Consider the following 20,988-nt stretch of genomic DNA (forward strand, 5'->3'; position numbering starts at 1 on the left):
TATAACTAGGCTAATCATTAGTCAAATGGCAATATGTGACTAAGATTTAATGACATTCTGGTCCAAACGACTAAGACTAGACTAAATCTTTAAGAGTGCCAAAATGAACACTGCTGTACAGGCCGGTGATGTAATAATGAGTGTTAATTATGGAGCCTGTCAGCACTTATTACTCTCCCCAGCAGCTTGCATAAAAGGTAATAATAGGCAAGCTAAACATAGAACGATATATTGTAACGGCTTTCTTCTTCCTCTTCTGAGGAGGAGTAGTAGGAAGGATCGGAGGACCAAAATGCAGCGTGGTATGTATCCATAATGTAATTTAATGAGAATGAATACAGGATACAAAAGAACAAGAGAAACAAAATGAAAACTGAAACAGTCCCGAATGGTGCAAACACTGAAACGGAAAAGAATCACCCACAACTCAAAAGGTGAAACCAGGCTACCTAAGTATGGTTCTCAATCAGGGACAACGATTGACAGCTGCCTCTGATTGAGAACCATACCAGGCCAAACACAGAAATCCCAAATTATAGAAAAATGAACATAGACTGCCCACCCCAACTCACGCCCTGACCATACTAAAACAAAGACAAAACAAAGGTACTAAGGTCAGAACAAGAGATATTTTCATATTTAAAGCACCAATATCTACAGTATGTTGGTGTCAGATTTCACAAAACAGGCTGACATCTATATCAACTTTCTTTCAGTTCCCATAATACTTAATAATGCCAGGAATGGCATACAGGTTGAAACATGACCTGAAACTCTGATTGAAAAGCAGGGCACAGATGCGGCAGTTTACGGTCTATTATAGAGTACTTGAAGTGTCCAGTGCTGTATTTTGTTGTCTAAATTATAAAAATATATGCAAGAGATCACCATCTGCTTATTAAATATATTTGTGACCAAAAGCACCTTGGGTAGTAAGCCTACAATGGCTCATGTAAATGTCCTACATTTCACAATGAAAGCACCAGATCAAAGCTCCTGTAAATGTCTTACATCTTACAATGAGAGCGTCAGATCAAAGCTCCTGTAAATGTCCTACATCTTACAATGAGAGCGTCAGATCAAAGCTCCTGTAAATGTCCTACATCTTACAATGAGAGCGTCAGATCAAAGCTCCTGTAAATGTCTTACATCTTACAATGAGAGCGTCAGATCAAAGCTCCTGTAAATGTCCTACATCTTACAATGAGAGCGTCAGATCAAAGCTCCTGTAAATGTCCTACATCTTACAATGAGAGCGTCAGATCAAAGCTCCTGTAAATGTCTTACATCTTACAATGAGAGCGTCAGATCAAAGCTCCTGTAAATGTCTTACATCTTACAATGAGAGCGTCAGATCAAAGCTCCTGTAAATGTCTTACATCTTACAATGAGAGCGTCAGATCAAAGCTCCTGTAAATGTCCTACATCTTACAATGAGAGCGTCAGATCAAAGCTCCTGTAAATGTCCTACATCTTACAATGAGAGCGTCAGATCAAAGCCCCTGTAAATGTCCTACATCTTACAATGAGAGCGTCAGATCAAAGCTCCTGTAAATGTCTTACATCTTACAATGAGAGCGTCAGATCAAAGCTCCTATAAATGTCCTACATCTTACAATGGGAGCGTCAGATCAAAGCTCCTGTAAATGTCTTACATCTTACAATGAGAGCGTCAGATCAAAGCTCCTGTAAATGTCTTACATCTTACAATGAGAGCGTCAGATCAAAGCTCCTGTAAATGTCTTACATCTTACAATGAGAGCGTCAGATCAAAGCTCCTGTAAATGTCCTACATCTTACAATGAGAGCGTCAGATCAAAGCTCCTGTAAATGTCCTACATCTTACAATGAGAGCGTCAGATCAAAGCTCCTGTAAATGTCTTACATCTTACAATGAGAGCGTCAGATCAAAGCTCCTGTAAATGTCCTACATCTTACAATGAGAGCGTCAGATCAAAGCTCCTGTAAATGTCTTACATCTTACAATGAGAGCGTCAGATCAAAGCTCCTGTAAATGTCTTACATCTTACAATGAGAGCGTCAGATCAAAGCTCCTGTAAATGTCTTACATATTACAATGAGAGCGACAGATCAAGAGGTTTAACAATATCAGGTCTTTCCCTGCACCCTCTGCCCTACTATGTACTGTGCATGTCACTTTCACAGGTTCTTTCACTTAAAATAACATAACTAAGTGCTTGATACAGTATAATGATCAAGTGCCACTCAGTTCATGCTCCAAGTGTAAGGGCAACAAACAGGCTGTTGTGTACTCAAATAGATTGTTTGGTGTACTTCCTCTGTAAATAGTATTTTTTTTTGTCTTTTGAGTCTGTCCTTCATTTAACAGAAATCCCATATCAGATAATAAGGGGACAACTTGTGGTTGGAGGTAGTAGTGGGTGGGGATTCGTGTGACAGGATGGGGGTGGGGTTGCAGAGAAGGGGGGTAAATCCCTGTGGAACGACAAAACACAGGGCCGGGGACACAGCTGGTAATTTGGTAAGAGGTCACTCACAGTAAACACAAGCTGTTTAGAGAAGGTCTGGAAAGGCCAATACTTCAGGAGCTTGTGTGGGACGGATGGAGAGATAAGAAGAAAAAAAGAGCAACTCTATGAAAACTCCCCACTTCCTATGTGTATCCTTTATTATTTTAGGCTAAACAAAACCACTTTCCCATAACATGTTCCTATGCAGGCTTCAAACTCGCTTGGCAAATTTCACACCCTTATTTAGACAACTGATAAGTGTCTCGGGGGTATTAATAACTTCAGGTTGGCTAAGCGTTAATATACAGTATGTACTGTAATAACCCTCTCTTACGAAATCACCTTATTTCATTTCAGTAACATTGGACCATCCCAAATGGCAACTTATTCCCTTTAGTACACCACTTTTGGCCATAGCCCTGGTCAAAAGTAGTGCACTATAAAAGGGAATAGCTAGGTCCCACGAGACGCACACATAATTTTTTTTAATAGTACTTTCTTTCCTTCTTACTACCACTGAGACTCCAGCTGATAGTAAGTAAGTCAGCCAGTCAGTCAGTCAATGTAATTTGAAAAGATTCTGGGTGATCCTTGAACTCCATGAACTGTACATGAAAATCACCCAGCGCAGGTCACAGGAGAGATCAACCTAGTCTGACTGGTTTTCTCCCCACTTTTACCCCCACACCGAATTTCAGAGGTCAAATGAGCTTCTGCAGAACATTCTCAGTACAGGCAAGATCCTCACAAAGTGCTACAGCTACACCATCGAGAACATTCTGACCGGTTGCATCACCGCCTGGTATGGCAACTGCTCAGCAGCCGACCGTAGGTTGCTACAGAGGGTAGTGTATACGGCCCAGTACATCACTGGGGCCAAGCTTCCTGCCATCCAGGTCCTCTATACTAGGCGGTGTCAGAGGAAGGCCTCAAAAATGGTCAAAGACTCCAGCCACCCAAGTCATAGACTGTTCTCTCTACTACCGCACGGCAAGCGGTACCAGAGCGCCAAGTCTAGGTCCAAAGGGCTCCTGAACATCTTGTAACACCAAGCCATAAGACTGCTAATAAATTAATCAAATGGCTACCTGGACTATTTGGACTTTTTACACTGCTGCTACGCGCTGTTTATCATCTATGCATAGTCATTTTACTCCTTCCTACATGTACATATTACCTCCATTATTTAGACTAACCTGTATCCCCTGTATATAGCCTTGTTATTGTTATTCTATTTTGTTACTTTTTAAAACTTAGTTAATATTTAGTAAAATATTTTATTAAAACTGCATTGGTGGTTAAGGGCTTGTAAGTAAGCATTTCACGGTAAGATCTACACCGGTTGTATTTGGCAAGTGACAAATTCATTTCGAAATTGGCCTTGGCACAGTCAAGACAGGGTAAACATCTGCCAAGCATTAAGATAGGAGAACAACAAGTAATGTGTTTCAGTCCAAGTGTATGTTTAAATCCATTGCTTTTGGCTTGATAAGAGGTGGGATTAGGAGCTATTTAAGGGTATTTAAATCCATTAGATACACAACATAAGCGTCAGCTGACTGTAATAATATGTGTATGGCAGTGGGAGGAACAAGTTTGTCCTTTCTGTGAGGACATAAAAATCTAATCAAACTGTATTGGTCACAAGCTTCATAAACAACAGGTGTAGACCAATAGTAGAAAATAAATATTTCACTAACACAAGGAATAAATATAAAATGAGTAATGATAACTTGGCTATAGACACGGAGTAACAGTACCGAGTCGATGTGCAGGGGTACCAGGTAATTGAGGTAGATGTGTAAATATACAGTACATTTGGAAAGTATTCAGACCCCTTGACTTTTTCCACATTTTGTTTTGTTACAGCTGTCATGACGTTGGCCTGGGGGATAGGTTTATGACAGTCATAAATACATCTTCCCCCCCCTTTTCCTCTCTCTACTGAGGTTACATTTTCAAAAAAAATAAAAAATTGGTTAACATAGAGATTCTGGAAACATCAGTAGGTGGGGGGGAACTGGGATGAAAGTTCACCCTCCAATGGGACAGTGACCCTAAGCACACAGCCAAGACAATGTCTCTGAATGTCCTTGAGTGGCCCAGCCAAAGCTCGGACTTAAACCCGATCTAACATCTCTAGAAAGACCTGAAAATAGTTGTGCAGCAACGCTCCCCAGCTAACCTGACAGAGCTTTAGAGGATCTGCAGAGAAGAATGGGAGAAACTCCCCAAATACCAGTGTGCCAAGCTTGTAGCGTCATACCCAAGAAGACTCAAGGCTGTAATCGCTGCCAAACGTGCTTCAACAAAGTACAGAGTAAAGGGTCTGAATACTTATGTAAATGTCATTTCAGTTTTAAAATGTCTAAAAAAACTGTTTTTGCTTTGTCATTATGGGGTATTGTGTGTACAATGATGAGGGGGGAAAAAACAATTTAATACATTTTAGAATAAGGCTGTAAGGTAACAAAATATGGAAAAAGTCAAGGAGTCTGAATACTTTCCAAATGCACTGTAGGTAGGGATAAAGTTTCTAGGCAACCGGATAGATAATAAACAGCAGCAGCTTATGTGATGAGTGAAAAGAGTTAGTGCAGAACGGGTCAGGGCTTTGTGATGTCCACTCCAATACCTTGACTTTGTTGCCCTTAAGCTATTTTGCCACAACTTTGGAAGTATGCTTGGGGTCATTGTCCATTTGGAAGACCCATTTGCAACCAAGCTTTAACTTCCTGACTGATATCTGGAGATGTTGCTTCAATATATCAACATTATTTCCCATCCTCATGAGCCATCTATTTTGTGAAGTGCAACAGTCCCTCCTACAGCAAACCACCCCCACAACATGATGCTGTCACCCCCGTGCGTTACGGTTTGGATGGTGTTCTTCGGCTAGAAGCCTCCCCCTTTTTCCTCCAAACATAACGATGGCCATTATGGCCAAACAGTTCTATTTTTGTTTCATCTTTGTCCCCATGTGCAGTTGCAAACCGTAGTCTGGCTTTTTTATGGCGGTTATGGAGCAGTGGCTTCTTCCTTGCTGAGCGGCCTTTCAGGTTATGTCGATATAGGACTTGTTTTACTGTGAATATAGATACTTTTGTCAATTAGCCGATTAGAAGCTTCTAAAGCCATGACATCATTTTCTGGAATTTTCAAAGCCACAGTCAACTTAGTGTATGTAAACTTCTGACCCACTGGAATTGTAACACAGTGAATTATAAGTGAAATAATCTGTCTGTAAAACAATTGTTGGAAAAATGACTTGTGTCATGCACAAAGTAGAGGTCTTAAATGACTTGCCAACCTAAGTGTATGTAAACTTCCGACTTCACCCGTATAAATCTAGAACAGGATTATCTATTTTGGATGTTGAGACAGTTGAGACAGAGAGAGTGCTCGTGCATGCACTGATTTAAAGCAACCATATTCAAGTGATAGGCTGTTTGCACCAATAAATAAAAACATCTTTACAATTTAAAAAAATATGGTGACCCCCAAAAGCCAGATGGCTTTATATTACTGTAGCATAGACTATGCTGCAGCAAATGTAGGCCTACCTGTCACAAAAAAAGTTACCATGATGGGATGAAAGGTCTACATGCATTGTGAACTGCGCTCCATACTGAGATGGGCTGTCTGTCCCCATCCTGAGCATTGATGATTCATCATCCAGAGGCCATAGACAAGCCAGATCGCATATCATTTAACACTTCCACTTCATGATATGCTGTTCATATAAATAATTGATTATAATTGCCAGTTTCACTCAGTTATTTATCTCGGGGGAAAAGGGAGTGGTAAATCCCGGTAAATCTCGGTAACCGGGTTCCAGCCATTCAACCCTAGTCCGGGATGAGCAGTACTGGAGAAGAGAGTATTTCCCCTTGAGTCATACTTATATCACACTGCATTCATTCTTTTGAGACAATGCTGCATTGTCTACACTGAAGTGTTTATCAAAGAAGCAGCAGACTGTTGCTCTGCGGTCTCCCCTGATGCTCATCACATGCACTGGTGCTTCCAAAAAGTCATCAAGGGACCAAGAGCTTCATACTTTATATGGAAACATAACTATGATCTTGTTTTGTGATTACAGTTTTCCAAGTAAAAGACACAGATGAAATATGAGGGAAAAAAATGAAATTTGCCACAGTGCAATAAGATAACGTATGAATAGGCTATTCCTTATGAAGAATATATATTCTTACCATTTTTTAAAAAACTATTAGGCTATCTGGCTGCTAAATGCATGCTGCTGTGACCTATTCAATATATGGCATGGAAAACAAGGAAATTATCTAAAGATTTGCTTCACATACTCTTTTTCAGACCTTAACAGAAAACGCTCTGTTATGGGGGTGGAAGGTAGGTGGCTTCCAACTGTTCATGTGTCAGAAGAGTGCACAACAGAAAACAAAGCACGGGCCAAGACTTCATACACAGTCTTGACTATTTGCGTTCTAGCAGTTTACATGCATTCTAGAGACATTATAATAACCCCATTTGCACAGCACTATATTGTGAGGAATCCGTGTGGATTTAGTGCTATCTGACATTAAAACTGAGCACATAAAATCCTATAATAGCCTACCAATTAATTTGGGGCAATTTGAGCATAATGTTGACTGGTTGTGTGTACAACCCAGTACAACTCCAGTAATAAGAATTCAGTGGTATTTACGGTCAGTGCGTTGGCTTCAACTGCACAAAACAAAGACGACCCATTATTCCCCGTTCTCTGGATGATGGCCACTGTCTGTTTTAGGCATGTGAGGCATAAAGCATACCGTCCACCAGACATAAAAAAACCTTTGTATTCCCAAGAAATGACGAGGTTAGTAAATACAAGCTTGTCTTAAGGTCTCAATTACATTTTTTTCCCCCCAAGTTTTCATACTGACCAAATTCAGTGATTCCACCTCTCCATTGCATTTAATGTGGTGGTTGCTAAGAGTGGTGTGGGTCCCTGTTGGAATGCCACTGACCTCTTCACAGAAACTACAACAAGGCCTGAGATATCGGTGACAAGTCACTCAACACGGTGCGATATCTTTATCTGCAGTATTGACTTTATCAAACAGCATCGCCGGTTATGCGATATTGCACAAACGTATAATCATCATCATTGCACAAACATATAATCATTGCGCAAAACTTATCATTAAATATTGAAAAGTTGTGCATTGAAAATGTATTAGGAAATGTGTTCATTTTCATATTAGATTGTCACATTTGTGAGTGAATGATATAAATGTCATCCTCTATTGGCTTTCAGAGTTTAGTGAAGCGTTTGGTGGTAAAGGTGCAAGCTAGTTCCTGGTCCAATTGGGAAGTCTATTCCTGGCTGTACAGAGAGCCTTTTATCCCTTAGGAAAGTTTCAAGGGGAAAGAATACTAGAACTCTGCGGGTTTTCTCTCTGCTGAATCATCATCTTACCTTACATAAGTAGCTTTTTTCCACTTTAACTGCACCCAGTGAGGAAATCACAAGCCTAGACCCTGACAAATGAGAACACTCTGTCACATATTGTAGAGGCCCAACTATTTCCATAATAGTTCTTCTGTTCGGGGTTGAAACTTTGCAGGAGTATAAAAGGATTAGGTCTCCGATAATATTTTTACAATTAATTAACATCACAGTAGTTGAAATGGCAAACTTGGATTTTAAATTGTGGTATTAGTTTCACAAGGTCCTCTCCACAAGGAACAAGTTTGCCTCAAAGAACTATAACTTTTACCATGGAAAAACATGGGTGTTCAGTAGCTCATATTAGAGTTGTACGGTTGCCAGTATGCTACATTTTGGCACTATAACACATAAAATAAGGTTATAGGGCAGTGTTTTGACTTGGACCCCAATGATTTCAGCTTGCAGCTATAGTTTCCTCATATCTATCGGTTGTAGAATTTGGCCCATCCCTCTCACCATAGCTTTCATCATTAAATTCAAAAGTGCAGCTGTGCCCTTGGACTGCCAAAATGTCTGGAAACAGCTGTGGGGAGTCACAATACCTTAACCAATTCCACGCTCGCCTCCACCCCAAGAGAAGCATGCCATGTGAGATCATGGTTAAAGGTGTGTCCCATTATCAGCGCAGGCTTTACATAGCTGTGAGCATAGATCAACTCGGTCCCTGGGACCCCAAGGGGTGTACGTTTTGGTTTTTGCCCTAACACTACATAGCGGATTCAAATAATCATCACGACTTGATCATTTGAATCAACTGTGCAGTGTTAAGGCAGAAACCAAAACGTCCGCGAGGACCAATTTTGAGAAACGCTGGTATGGAGCGAGGAATGTCACCTATAAAATTACAAAACTGCAAATCTAGACATCCTCCTCCTACATTCCTTTACTGTATACTGTAGGCCTGTACGTGCAGCTCTATTCATATAAATGCTAAGTTGCCAAGTGAAGAATTTCAAAATGAGACCAGATGTCATTTCAAACAGATGCTGCGGTGACAAAAAAAATGTTTAGTGGATATTAAAGTGAAACTTCACTGCTAGACACTATTTAGACCAGCTGGACTAAGAGGGCAAATGGCAAACAAGTAAGTTGTTTTGCTGTCGGTAGCTAGCTAGTAATATCAGCTCTCTTTTTACACAAGGCAGTGTTGTTCAGTACAATTTTGTGATAAATTCGGCCATGACGGGGATTGCTAGTAGCACCACAAGACAACCTAGCCATGTTTTAAGCTTGCTGGCTTTGTTTGCTATACCCAAATCTTACTGCAGCCTAACGTTATAGCTAGCTAGACGCAGTGTTTTTTCCACTGGGAGCAAAACTTGAGAAATGTTTTGATGATGAAGAGTAAAGGAATGACTTTGGCTTTATGACTCATATTCGTCTTTGACTAACTGCACCTGTGTGTTGTAGCTAGCTAGCTAGTGTCTGTGAAATATTCTGCATTGTGCTGTTACATTAGAAAGACAATACACAACCATTACCCATGAAAGTCAAATAGTGTTTTTGTCATTCTCTTACAGACAAAACTGCTTGATGGTCTACAGATTATTTTTGGAGTTTGTTCTACGTGGGGAGAAGCTAGGCAGATGACATCAAATCCCCTTGCCTGCTTGTGCTGTGGGGGCCATTCAAGCAATTTATCCCTCACACAATGAATACAAAGAAGTTGATGACTCAAGAAGAGATATGAATGGTCCCATAACAACAATCTCCCCTTGTGTGAAAGTGAACTCACTGCTATCCCCAAAAACACCATATGCAAGTATTCCCTTTGTAGAACTGTAGTATTTATTATAGGTGTTGTGTTATATATAAAACATTTAATACATTGCCATAACTGTTCCTACATACAGCTGTTTAAACTCACCTAAGTCTCCAGCGCAAATAAACGTTGTCGTGAATTACTTATTTCCTACATTGACAGACCAATGTTTTATTGAAACATATTTACGTACCAACAAATTAAAGTTGAAATGAAACACCAACTCCCTGCATCATTTGTTTTAGCAGTAAGAGTGTAGCAAGTTACATCCAAATACGTTTCATGAATACCACAATGAATTGATCCATGGTTTCTGATGCAGCTGGAATGTTCCAGGCAAGATCCTGAATGTTCTTCAGCTGGTGAACCTTGTCTTGTGTTGGGCAATGGCAGCTGGTCTGGCAGAACTTCACAAGCTCCATGAAATTAGACTCACAGACTACACAATTTGGCTCTTGCCAGTCATATGCAGTCTTTTCCTCTTCCAAGTCAGATGACATTGAGCTCGAGGTTGTTCTCGGCTGAAAGCTTTCATCCAAGACTACTTTGTCCCCATCAATACACACTCAAACAAGGTACAGTACTATATCCACCCATCCCCCCGTGTCAATAGATAATGTATACTAACCTTCACAAACACGTCAGTCGCCCACACCATCCCCTCTTTACTAATAACTCAGCTTTTCTTAAATTTAGCTTGATGTTGATGCCGGTGCAGATGTTGATGAGATTGGACTCTGTAAATAGAACACATAGGCCAGTCACGTTAGCTAGCTAACTAACTACCGCAGAGGCTAACGGTTTGATACGGTCCGGTAGGCTGTAGCTAACGTAACCTAACGTAGCTTGCAAAATTACAAATCACAATGCCATGATAGCAGCTGGCTATTTACATATATTTTCTTTGGAAGGTTTAGCTAGCATATTATGAAAGCTAGCGAACTAGATTTTAGTTTCAATAAACAAATGTAGTTCCCTAGCTTGTTACCTTAGCTAGATAAGTTAACTCTGCTCAACTTCTTAGTAAGGTAACCGATGAAATTAGGGATGCACGATATAAGAAGATATGACGATATCATATCAGACTGACGATATCATCAGTCTGAGGCTCTACCTGACCGGGTAATGTATTGTGAAGCTAGCCACAATAAGAATTAGGCACAATAGTGGAATTTGCGGTTTGCCTTCAAAATAAAAGTACCTCTTTGAAAGTGATAGAGAAGGTTACAAATTGGTGGAATCATGCCATATTTAGACTAGATCATGTTAAACAAGGTTGGAGGGTGAAGCAATGAAATGGGGTATCAGTCTACTCGGTGACACCCACAGAACACAACTGTGAAGAGTTTACGCAAATATTAGCATTGTACTGTGACTGTGAAATCACCTCCCCAGTCAGCCTATTGTGTGTATTGACATTCATATTGCATTGTACAGCTTTACCTAAGGATTGGGGATCAATGAAATGGAGTAACACTCTACTCAATACCCAAGATATTTTTTCATTTTTTCCCCCTCAGAGTTATCAGACTCCAAAACATCCACGTGTTATTGTTTTTCCTCTGGAATAGTATTCAATACACGTAGGTTGACAATAAATGTGGCTCAATTCACAGTTGTTTCAGAGTCCCACAATAAGAGCTACGATGCTAATGTTCTCTGGGTGTCACTGAGTAGACTGATACCTATGGATTGTGGATCAATGACATGGGTTAAGGATGTACTGTGAAATAAGTATGCCCCCAATTCTAAAGTATAATACATCGTGTGATTTCAACAGATAGACAATTTATTAATTTTAAATAACATTCCAACCTCATTTAGCATGACCTATTCAATTATGGCAGAATTCTATAATTTGTATGCATTTGCATCACTGTCAATTACATACTTTTATTTTGAAGGCTAGCCACAAAGTCCAAGGCTAGCTTCACATAGATTGGTCTGACCACCATCAAATAAGAACCGTCTTATAAATGAAGGTTATTTTAGATGACACCTAGCTATATAGTTAGCTAGCTAACTACAGCTACTGAAACAGATGTCGTTTTGCTATTTGTTTGGGGAAGAACATTGCCACCAGAGACTCTGGGTTCGCGCCCAGGTTCTCTGGTGGCACAGCTGGCGCTGCAGTACAGCGCCCTTAACCACTGCGCCACCCGGGAGGCCCTGTATTTTTTATTTTTTTTGGTGTAACGGATGTGAAACGGCTAGCTTAGTTAGCGGTGCGCACTAAATAGCGTTTCAATCGGTGACGTCACTTGCTCTGAGACCTTGAAGTAGTGGTTCCCCTTGCTCTTCAAGGGCCGCGGCTTTTGTGGAGCGATGGGTAATGATGCTTCGTGGGTGTCAGTTGTTGATGTGTGCAGAGGGTCCCTGGTTTGCGCCCAAATATGGGCGAGGGGACGGCCTAAAGTTATACTGTTACATTGGCAAGGAAAATATCAGATATTGGCCCAAAAAATAAAAAATATCGGTGCATGACTAGATTAAATGTTACCCCAACAGCCTGTGCTTGCTCACAGTTTGCACATCCAGGTACTGAGCACCACACCATGACTAAAATGTACAGTTTTTGTCAATACAAAAATAAAAATAGTTATTTGCAAGCTGATGTTCTATGAACAAGTGCATTAGCTACCCATTCTCAACAGGATCCACCCCGACAGAGGCGGTACTATGTCCTGAAATCGCTATGAATTCTAGATATCGTGGTTTGCGTACAACAAGGAAATGTAGATGGCCTGTTTCTACCGATGATACAAAAACGCTTGTATTTGTGTGTAGAGGAAATTATGACACATACAGTGCATTCGGAAAGTATTCAGACCTCTCGACTTTTTCCACATTATGTTACGGTACAGCCTTATTGTAAAATTGATTACTTTTTTAAAAATCCCTCAATCTACAGATAATACCTATAACTATTCTATAACTTGACTGGAGTCCAGGCCTAATCGCCCAACATTAGTGTCCGCTCTCACTAATGCTCGTGGTTGAATGGAAGCAAGTCCCCGCAGCAATGTTCCAACATCTAGTGGAAAGCCATCCCAGAAGAGTGGAGGCTGTTATGGCAGTAAAGGGGGGGTCCAACTCCATATTAATTCCCATGGTTTTGGACGAGGGCCTGTGTTTTGGCAGTGTCAGTCGTAGAATAACAAATGTAGCATGGCATGGAGGGCCAAATGATATCTCTACAAGTCATTGCACTTGTAAAGTGGGATGAATTTTCAGAAGCATTTGTCTAATGGCTCCAAGTATGAGAAGCCACAAATAACGCAACAGCTCATGGAGATAGTGGTTTTAATAGGCAAATTGTTTATATTATAAATTACATTTATGACATGGATGCATGAATGTCTTTCAGTCTCAATATGGGAAAGTCAACAACTAGAGAAACGGAAACTTTACATTAATTGTTATCAAGCCTTCAAATTCTCCATATCGCTTCTAATTAAAATCACATGAAGTCTTTAGTCCTCCCTTGCATGCCAAAGGAGTGAGCAGTGACTCTAAAAGATTGCAAAGAACTTTGGAAACTCATTCTCCAGTTTAAGAGCCAACGCCTCCAACCAACTGGAATACTGTCAGCTGACATCATCTCCAAGCAACCGTTCCTGAACCAAATAAATGGGACATTAAAAAAGTGTTATGACTGTGACATATTGTAAAGAGATGATCTTTGACTCTTATTTGATATTCAATATTAGGAAAGACAAACATATACTCATGGATCATTTTGTTTTACCACCAGGGGAATTTTTGGGATAGGTGATTATTACAAACTACACACAGCGGTCTATCGGACCATCTACACTACATGACACATCTATGAAATCATCCATACAAACAATTATTTTGAACTGTATTGACAAAAATTAAATAGCCAGCTGTTTATTATAATGCACATGAGATGCACACTGGTTTGCCTCCAAAACACTTCCCATCACCTCAACATGTGGTCAAGGAAATTTCTCAGAACAACTCTGAAGGCAGGACATTAGCGGAGTTTGAAAATGACTGAAATGTCTGCAACAACTGTTACTTTAGTTACTACATGTACTCAGTATGAGGTGGAAGAATTTAGGTTAGAGTTGACATCTCAAGCCCCTCTGGTTGTGGGCAACTAAATTAGTCAAACCCTTTGCCTTAGACATGCAATTTTGTCACTAAATTGCAATTTGCTTGCAACATGTGTCCAAAAATGTGTTGCAACACTAACTTTTTGGGGGTATAGAATGGTATAGAATCGATTAATGAATTTATGGGATCCCAGTTAAGTCGGGGAAAAGGTTTGAACTGAAAAGGTTTGGAATGACATAAGACTCCATGGGTTACAAAAGTCTCATATTTTCCAACTGATGTCATCTCAAGATGATCTCACATGTTTAAAAATTCCACAATAATGATACACGTTTTTTTGTCATTTCCTCAATCTTTAGAAGCATTTCAGCACACCTCCAAATAATAGTGACTAATGTTACTTCTAAACATGAAGTGAACAATAATGTAATGTAGACTAGAGTTGAGAAGAAAAGCTGTTGGCTGACAGCTGACAGAATGAATCCCAATATCTTCTCACACAGAAGCCTCTTAATTAGTAAATACACCCAGAATGAGTCCACATACCTAGAGCCAGAGAGTCGTCGTCGTGGTGTTCGTTGGGACACATTATCATCCATGACTAGTTGCACAGGTTTAACAAAGTCCCCCGGACTACCGAAAGTGAAGCAAAGCACACAATTATTAATATTCCATAACTAAAATTGCACAGGTTTACATCTAGAGCTGTCCCATCCGAATGCTTGCTGTGGATGGTCGAAACCCTATTGACTATCAGGACAGCGTTTCGGATGGTAACTTGCCCTTTGTTGCCCGGCATGCAAAGTGGGGCACAGGACAATTATGATTTAATTAAGCTCATTATGTTACTCGTCATCTCTTACCACGAATGCCCCTGGCCCTCCGCGCTGCTGTCAACTTTCATCGGTATTTATTAGGGAGAAGAAAATAAATTATACTGTACAAAATATATCGTGGCGTTGATTCGTTCAGTGATACATTAGGCTACTGGTGCGTTCAAAATGAATTCCAGAACTCCCACTTCTATCTTGAGCCACACAACAGTCGCTCCTCTGTTCCAATACGCCGCCAGCACAACCCAGTCTTTCCAACGTTTAGCCAGCAGTCTACATTTCAAAGTTGTGACACGATGCCTGCTACAAGCGCTGCTAAATTGTCTCTGCCAAAAGCATACCAACTCCAAAAATCGACGTCAAAACCTATGAGTAGAGATTCAAATAACCATTCGTGGGGGCGTTGAATACCTTCACTCTTCTCCCGTTTTTACTCCCAGCGGTAATTTCACCTATCCATCCCAGAGGGAATGCACATACTTTGCCTGATTTTTAAATTAATTCAGCAGTAAAAATGTATGTAAAAATTGTACTGCAGGAGACAATTCATATTACTTTTATTTTTAGTGAAGTGAACAATTCGGGTTTACATTTATAATATTGAAATATACTAAATATTATAATCATGAAATTACCCAAATAATACATTTATAACATATTCCCTCTAACCAACAGTGGAAAATGCACTACCATTGGACAAACTTCTATAACTACATCTTCGAAGGGCGTGACATCAAGGCAAGAGGGCAAAAGGTTACCTTCGAGAAACGTTTTTATAAAAGTTTTATTTAGTCTGATTATGTTACAGCGACATCGTGTGGTAGGTTTCTCGAAGGTAACTACTCTCGAAATTCAAAGTGGAACTTTGTCTCAGTCTGATATACAAATTGATTAATCTATTGCATTATGGCATTTTCACAAATAGTAGCATAAATTATGACACACACATTCATTGCAGAGGTAATAAACACAATGAGCATACAAAGTCATAACACAAAACCCCAGTGTGTAACAACAACGTTTCATCTAGAATTCTGAGTTGAATTCTGAAAGAGTAGTTCAGTGGGTGGTGTGGGGGATATGGAGAGGTTGGAAGTTGCGCAGTAAAACATCTCGGCACCATGGGAGCAGTCTTGGGGGAACATAACCGCCATGATCAAACCTGTTGTCATGACAAAGACACCAGCTATGAGGATGAGACAGGGGATGCGGTTTTCACCTTGGAACCAGCGCTCCGTGGAAAGCTTGAGGTAGCAAGCTGATGGAATTATGAAAATTAAAGGTGTGGCGCTTACAACACCCTGGGAGACAGAAAAAACCAATATTGTTAAAAAGATAACCATTGCAATTTTAGTATAGAAATAAGTTACAACAATTCAAAAGGTCATCCGGCTTACATTTAACACCAGAACAATACCGAGACAGTCGTAGGCCAAGGATAATGCTGTGCACGCTGCAACTATGAGCAAGGTGACCGCCACATGGGCATGGTTGTTGAGAGACCCTTTAAAAAAAACATTGGATACTACCTGCAAACATAAAAGACAGAATAAGGACTTGATTTTTACAGGGTGATGTGCACTAAAATCAATGAACAATGCGTCACAACATACTGTCCTGTGCCATATGAAGTGGCATGTGCATAAATAACGTCATACCTCTCGAGTCACAAAACATTCCAGAGGAAAAGTTGTTATTATACTGATGCCAAAACAGAAGCGACCAAAAGTAGCCAGGTCATCGTTCCCACAGTAGTTTTCAAAGATATCACCTGAAAATATAAAGAGGCGATCAGAAAAATGTACTCCTTAGGCAGTATGTATATGGGTGAACTTGGGTCTAACACCACAAGATGGTTCTATGATTCTATGTGTTGTGTTTTACCTTGCGTGTACCCAGTGAAGGTAGCATAGCCAGTCGCAGCAAACAGAATACTGACAATCATAGCCGAACCAACAGACATGTGGGTGACACGAGACCAGTTACTTAGGTTCTGTTCCTTCAGAGAGCCGTAGATCATAAAGCTGTTGTGATGACAGATAAAGGCTATGGAACAAAGGGATATGGCACAGTATTACAACCTATGAACAGTCCAAATGACATTTGTGTGGTTGTTTTGTGTGGGGTTCCTCTATTATGAAACCTGATAGCCATTACCATACAATATGAAGATGTACACATGTATGGGTCGTTTTGTCTCGAGCAAGTATTACTTGTACTTTACAAATATACAGTTGATGTAGATGAGAACTGACCAAAAGACATAACACCAACGGCCTGAATCGCATTCCACCTTGCAAACACCCATGCATTCTCTGTAGGGGGACTAAGGACACAAAGTAATTGGATAAACATGTTGTTAGCCATTTTAAGATTTTCTAATTCCAGAGTAAGTGGTTTCAATAGTCGATTAGTTGACTGAAATATAAAATAAAGACAGAATGTGTTTCAGATTGGATTAGAATATGATATAGCATGTGAGTGAATAGGTTATGACAGTGTTAAGTAATATAATGTACATATGTGGTCCCAGGGTAGCTGCTCTGATGATAACAGTGATGAGGATGAAAACAGTCAACACCATGGACAGTAAGGACACCTGGAATCACATAGATAGATGCTTTAGCTCACAAATGATAAAATTAGTCAATGACTTCTAAAAATAAATGTGACAATATGTGATTAAGTCTTACCTTTCCCAGCTTTGATATATTCCGGAAAAGAGACAGGGGTAATGTGAATAGAATAGTGGATACTGCGATGACAAAATGTCTCTCTGAAAGTATGTGGCCCGGTCCAACTGCAAATAGCATGTATGAAAAATATAAATGAGCAATATGCAATTAACAAACGTGGCCTTGGTGTTTGCACTTAATTCAGAAAAACTGTGACTTGTATTTGTTCAGATATCTTACATTAAAGTACAATGTGCCATACTGTACCTCCAGGTAGTCTCTGAAACACTTTGGTCAATGTGTCACCAGTTATGATGTTGTAGCTGATCATAGCTGGGGAAGACACACATTGTGGTTATGTCTACAATCCAAGTCCCAATCAGTACCTGTATATCAGTTTGTATGAGACTGCTCAATCTCGTAAAATCTTGGTTGTAAAGTAGTTCTGATTTACTTTAAAATGGCACCTCCATTCAAGACTTACCAATGAAAGGGTATAGAAACTGCAATAAAGACAGAACTAGAAATCCAGTGATACCAAAAGTGCTATGTACAAGTGACTGGTAACTATTTGTCCCTGAAAGATTCCCTCCTTTAATCAACAAGATGATAGAGTAGTCTGCAAGGAAGAAACAGGACAACGCCACAATGTTAGCTGTTGAGTTAAATACATTCTATAGTAAAAGGGATTTCATCACAGTTGTCACCGTTACAGAACGTACCTGTAATAAATGCTACCAAAACCAGGAGAAAAAGGCCAAGAGGAAGGCCAGCCTGGTTTAAGGAGTATGGCAAACCTGAAAAGCAAATTAAATGACAGATCATGTTATCACAACATGAGTTTATATTTTCATTGTACTGACAGAAAAAATAGAGTCATACAATTTAGAAAGAATTTTGGAAGCACAAAAGAAGTATTATGATGTCAGTGGTCATATGATGCAGAGGCCAATCACCCAGGGGCTGATCAATCTGGCTGAGGTACATTACCATTCAAAGGTTTGGGGTCATTTAGAAAGGTCCTTGTTTTTGAAAGAAAAGCTACATTTTTTGTCCATTAAAATAACATCAAATTCATCAGAAATACAGTGTAGACATTGCTAATGTTGTAAATGACTATTGTAGCTGGAAATTGCAGATTTTTTTAGAGAAAATCTACATAGACGTACAGAGGCCCATTATCAGCAACCATCACTCCTGTGTTTCAATGGCACGTTGTGTTAGCTAATCCAGGTTTATCATTTTAAAAGACTAATTGATCATTAGAAAACCCTTTTGAAATTATTTTGAAGAGTTCTCTGTCCAGTGTTTGTGTTCTTTTGCCCATCTTAATATTTAATTTTTATTGGCCAGTCTGAGATATTGCTTTTTCTTTGCAACTCTGCTTAGAAGGCCAGCATCCCGGAGTCACCTCTTCACTGTTGACATTGAGACGGGTGTTTTGCGGGTACTATTTAATGAAGCTGCCAGTTGAGGACTTGTGAGGCGTCTGTTTCTCAAATTAGACACTCTAATGTACTTGTCCTCTTGCTCAGTTGTGCACCGGGGCCTCCCACTCCTCTGTCTATTCTGGTTAGAGACAGTTTGTGCTGTTCTGTGAAGGGAGTAGTACACAGCATTGTACGAGATCTTCAGTTTCTTGGCAATTTCTCACAGGGAATATCCTTCATTTCTCAGAACAAGAATAGATTGACGAGTTTCAGAAGAAAGTGCTTTGTTTCTGGCCATTTTGTGCCTGTAATTGAACCCACAAATGCTGATGCTCCAGATACTCAACTAGTCTAAAGAAGGCCAGTTGTATTGCTTTTTTAATCAGAACAACAGTTTTCAGCTGTGCTAACATAATTACAAAAATGTTTTCTAATGACCAATTAGCCTTTTAAAATGATAAACATGGATTAGCTAACACAACATGTCATTGGAACACAGGAGTGATGGTAGCTGATAATGGGCCTCTGTACACCTATGTATATGTTCCATTAAAAACCATCCATTTCCATCTACAATAGTAATTTACAACCTTAACAATGTCTACACTGTATTTCTGATCAATTTGATGTTATTTTCATGGACAAAACAAGCTTTCCTTTCAAAAACAAGGACATTTCTAAGTGGTCCTATGATGTTTTCTATTCCCAGGAAATCATGTGATCCTGCATGTTCAACATATATAACTTGCTTATCTTATTGGGTAACATGATTGATCAACTTATTAGACAGTAACTTGCAACTGGTACTCCCCTCTCAAGAAGGGTGTCATTGCAGCTATTGCCACCAGTAGGTCTATTCTGCTGTGCTACTGAAATACAAACATGATGATACCACAATTGAATGTATAAACACTCATTTACCTATTATTCCAGATCCTATTATCGAATTGATGAAATTAAAAGAGGCTGATATCATCGAACTCTTGACTTTTCCTGCAACCACCTTTTGTGAAGCAAGCAACGGTTTCCCTTCGCCATTCTCCGTCTAGGGTCAAATGAACACATTTTAACACAATTAACACATCATGTTGTAGAATGGTGGTAATCGTGAGTATCAATAAAAGTAAACCTATTCGTATCATAGTAAATCGGCAGTCTACCTGGTGAGCTTCCCGTTCTCCACTTTCCTGTATTGATGTACTCATTTTTGTTCCACCAGGTGTTCTAAGTGTTTCCGTCAATTTATAAACGTTCTATCCGCATCTCTGCCATGAAATTAATTAACTGGGCAGAATGTTCAAAACTTTCCTAATCGGAGTCGTTTAAATTCGCCCATGAAAAACGATGGCAACAGCGCCCCTAAATGGCTTAGTACAACACTGGGTGCGTTCCTGATAGGTCTAGACAATTTCTGCATTGGGTTGCGCTGGTTACAACATCATTATAATATTCATGTGGGTTCCTGAGACGGGAACTATAGACCTGCGCAGAATTGTGTATCTGGAACGCGTCCAACCTCTAAACCGCATTCGACACACATACCCAGTCGAGTGAAATGAGCTTTATTAAAAGATTAGTATCCAAAGTATTTCTTTGTTCAACTGAAGGAGTGAATATGCAAAAACGAACAAATTCTACACCAAATGGGTAATAAAAATAGGCATATACGTCCTTTGCAATTAGGGACAATGGAATAAATAGTATGTTGGGTTCCATTCAACATTTGTGAGGGTTTCAAAGTGTCCATAGAGTTTTGGTCACGTGTTAATATTAATTGTTCCATTATGAAAGAATTGTAGCCTACTGTACATACCCCAGTGTGATCAAGTCAGCTGACATGAAAAGGCCTAAAAGGCTAGAGTAAATTTAGGTCAGACATGTTTTTCTTTTTCTCCGAAAGATAGTCACATGCAGAAAAACAAAGCAGAAACACAAAATTAAACTCAACAAAAACGATTTGACTTCTGAAATAAAATCGTGTCTGTCTGTGGAATCAACAATTCAAATGTGTTATGAATGAAGACTTTAATTAATATAAAAAGTAGTACAATGTGTTGTTAGGCTTCACTACGGTATGTGAGATGAGCTGTTCTTCAATTTATAAGAGTGTATAACATGACACCACCATCCAATGTTGGTACAGAAAAACATTAAAGTCTCAATCAGTTATTCACTTATTTGGAACATTTAAAGCAGTTGAGATCACACTCTTGCTTTCCCATAATGCATGCTGTCCT

General features: G+C 39.6%; 2 protein-coding genes across 5 annotated transcripts in view; both read right to left on the reverse strand.

Moving 5' to 3' along the window:
- Positions 1–15,097, reverse strand: part of LOC109866291 (cordon-bleu protein-like 1) — a 48,141-nt gene extending 33,044 nt beyond the window's left edge. The window contains exons 1-3 of one of the 4 annotated variants that reach the window (XM_031794704.1): positions 14,677–14,695; positions 14,360–14,446; positions 10,359–10,467 (exon numbers count right to left, since the gene is read on the reverse strand). Coding sequence is in view for 1 of the 4 variants with exons in the window: in XM_031794696.1 (XP_031650556.1) it covers positions 14,360–14,446; positions 14,677–14,717 (128 nt within the window). In the remaining 3 variants the exon portion in view is untranslated. The other 3 variants (XM_031794696.1, XM_031794715.1, XM_031794710.1) reach the window with 3 other exon arrangements.
- Positions 15,098–15,186: 89 nt separating this feature from the next.
- On the reverse strand, positions 15,187–18,114 carry LOC109904199 (putative sodium-coupled neutral amino acid transporter 11). The gene is made up of 10 exons (XM_031803149.1): positions 18,044–18,114; positions 17,806–17,940; positions 17,589–17,654; positions 17,340–17,446; positions 17,166–17,245; positions 16,902–16,972; positions 16,531–16,692; positions 16,305–16,417; positions 16,044–16,175; positions 15,187–15,947 (listed from the first exon to the last, which is right to left on the reverse strand). Exons 3-10 carry the CDS (start codon positions 17,650–17,652, stop codon positions 15,669–15,671), a joined length of 1,008 nt encoding a protein of 335 aa, XP_031659009.1. The 5' UTR covers positions 17,653–17,654; positions 17,806–17,940; positions 18,044–18,114; the 3' UTR covers positions 15,187–15,668.
- Between the last annotated feature and the right edge of the window lie 2,874 nt (positions 18,115–20,988).

The sequence above is a fragment of the Oncorhynchus kisutch genome, linkage group LG2, assembly GCF_002021735.2.
Source record: "Oncorhynchus kisutch isolate 150728-3 linkage group LG2, Okis_V2, whole genome shotgun sequence".
Classification (NCBI taxonomy): Eukaryota; Metazoa; Chordata; class Actinopteri; order Salmoniformes; family Salmonidae; genus Oncorhynchus; species Oncorhynchus kisutch.

Bases quoted from the DNA above. Each gene is read 5' to 3' on its own strand.
- LOC109904199 (XM_031803149.1), bottom strand. From the start codon at position 17,652: ATGATCAGCTACAACATCATAACTGGTGACACATTGACCAAAGTGTTT. The intron at 17,246-17,339 runs GTAAGACTTAAT...ATGTGATTCCAG, and splicing joins ATATATCAAAGCTGGGAAAG to GTGTCCTTACTGTCCATGGT. The intron at 15,948-16,043 runs GTAAGCCGGATG...TCTGTCTCCCAG, and splicing joins GTATTGTTCTGGTGTTAAAT to GGTGTTGTAAGCGCCACACC.